General features: G+C 60.9%; 1 protein-coding gene across 1 annotated transcript in view; it reads left to right on the top strand.

Moving 5' to 3' along the window:
* Positions 1-619, top strand: part of PAFAH2 (platelet-activating factor acetylhydrolase 2, 40kDa) — a gene marked incomplete at both ends in the record, with an annotated part of 2,085 nt that overhangs the window by 257 nt on the left and 1,209 nt on the right. The window contains one exon of the mRNA XM_010073799.1: positions 107-221. Coding sequence (XP_010072101.1) covers positions 107-221 — 115 coding nt within the window. The remainder of the gene's footprint in view (positions 1-106; positions 222-619) is intronic.

Consider the following 619-nt stretch of genomic DNA (forward strand, 5'->3'; position numbering starts at 1 on the left):
ATCGCTCCCCGGGGAGCTGCTGGAGACCCCCATGATGCTGCTGCCCGTCCTCCTGCCACCCCAGAGACCATTCCGCTGCCCTGACACATTTCTGTCCCCACTGCAGGGACCATTCTGCTGCCCTGACATATTTCTGCCTGGGGGAGGCTGGGACAGAGGAGTGGATCCCATACCGCCGGGTGCCCCAGGGGCAGAAGGAATTTTATTTCCGAAACAAGCAGGTACCAGGGTGGGGGGTGACGGGGGGGTGACTCAGGAGGAGTGAAATCCCTCCTGCAAGCCCAGCTGCCCCCCCATTCCTGGGGTCTCCATCTCCTGCGCTTCCCAAGCCCTTACCGCCGTGATGCTGGGGCTGAGTTTTCTCCTTGCAAGAAAAATCTGTTCAACCTGTTTATCTCCATTTCATGGGGTCCCTCTGGCTCCAGCTGAGCCTGGCAGGAGCCAGGCTGGGCTTTGCCGCTTCCCCGGATGCTTAATATCACCCACACCCCAGGGAAAAGCATTCTTTCTGCCCAGCCCCGCACCGTGGGCTGGCGAGGCTCCCGGCCGGCTGCTGGGTTTGTTCACGCTTGGATTTTTGTCTCTCTGGGATTACCCCGGCCAGCTGCTTGCTGGGGAG

This window comes from Pterocles gutturalis, unplaced genomic scaffold, assembly GCF_000699245.1.
Source record: "Pterocles gutturalis isolate BGI_N339 unplaced genomic scaffold, ASM69924v1 scaffold41422, whole genome shotgun sequence".
Taxonomy (NCBI): domain Eukaryota; kingdom Metazoa; phylum Chordata; class Aves; order Pterocliformes; family Pteroclidae; genus Pterocles; species Pterocles gutturalis.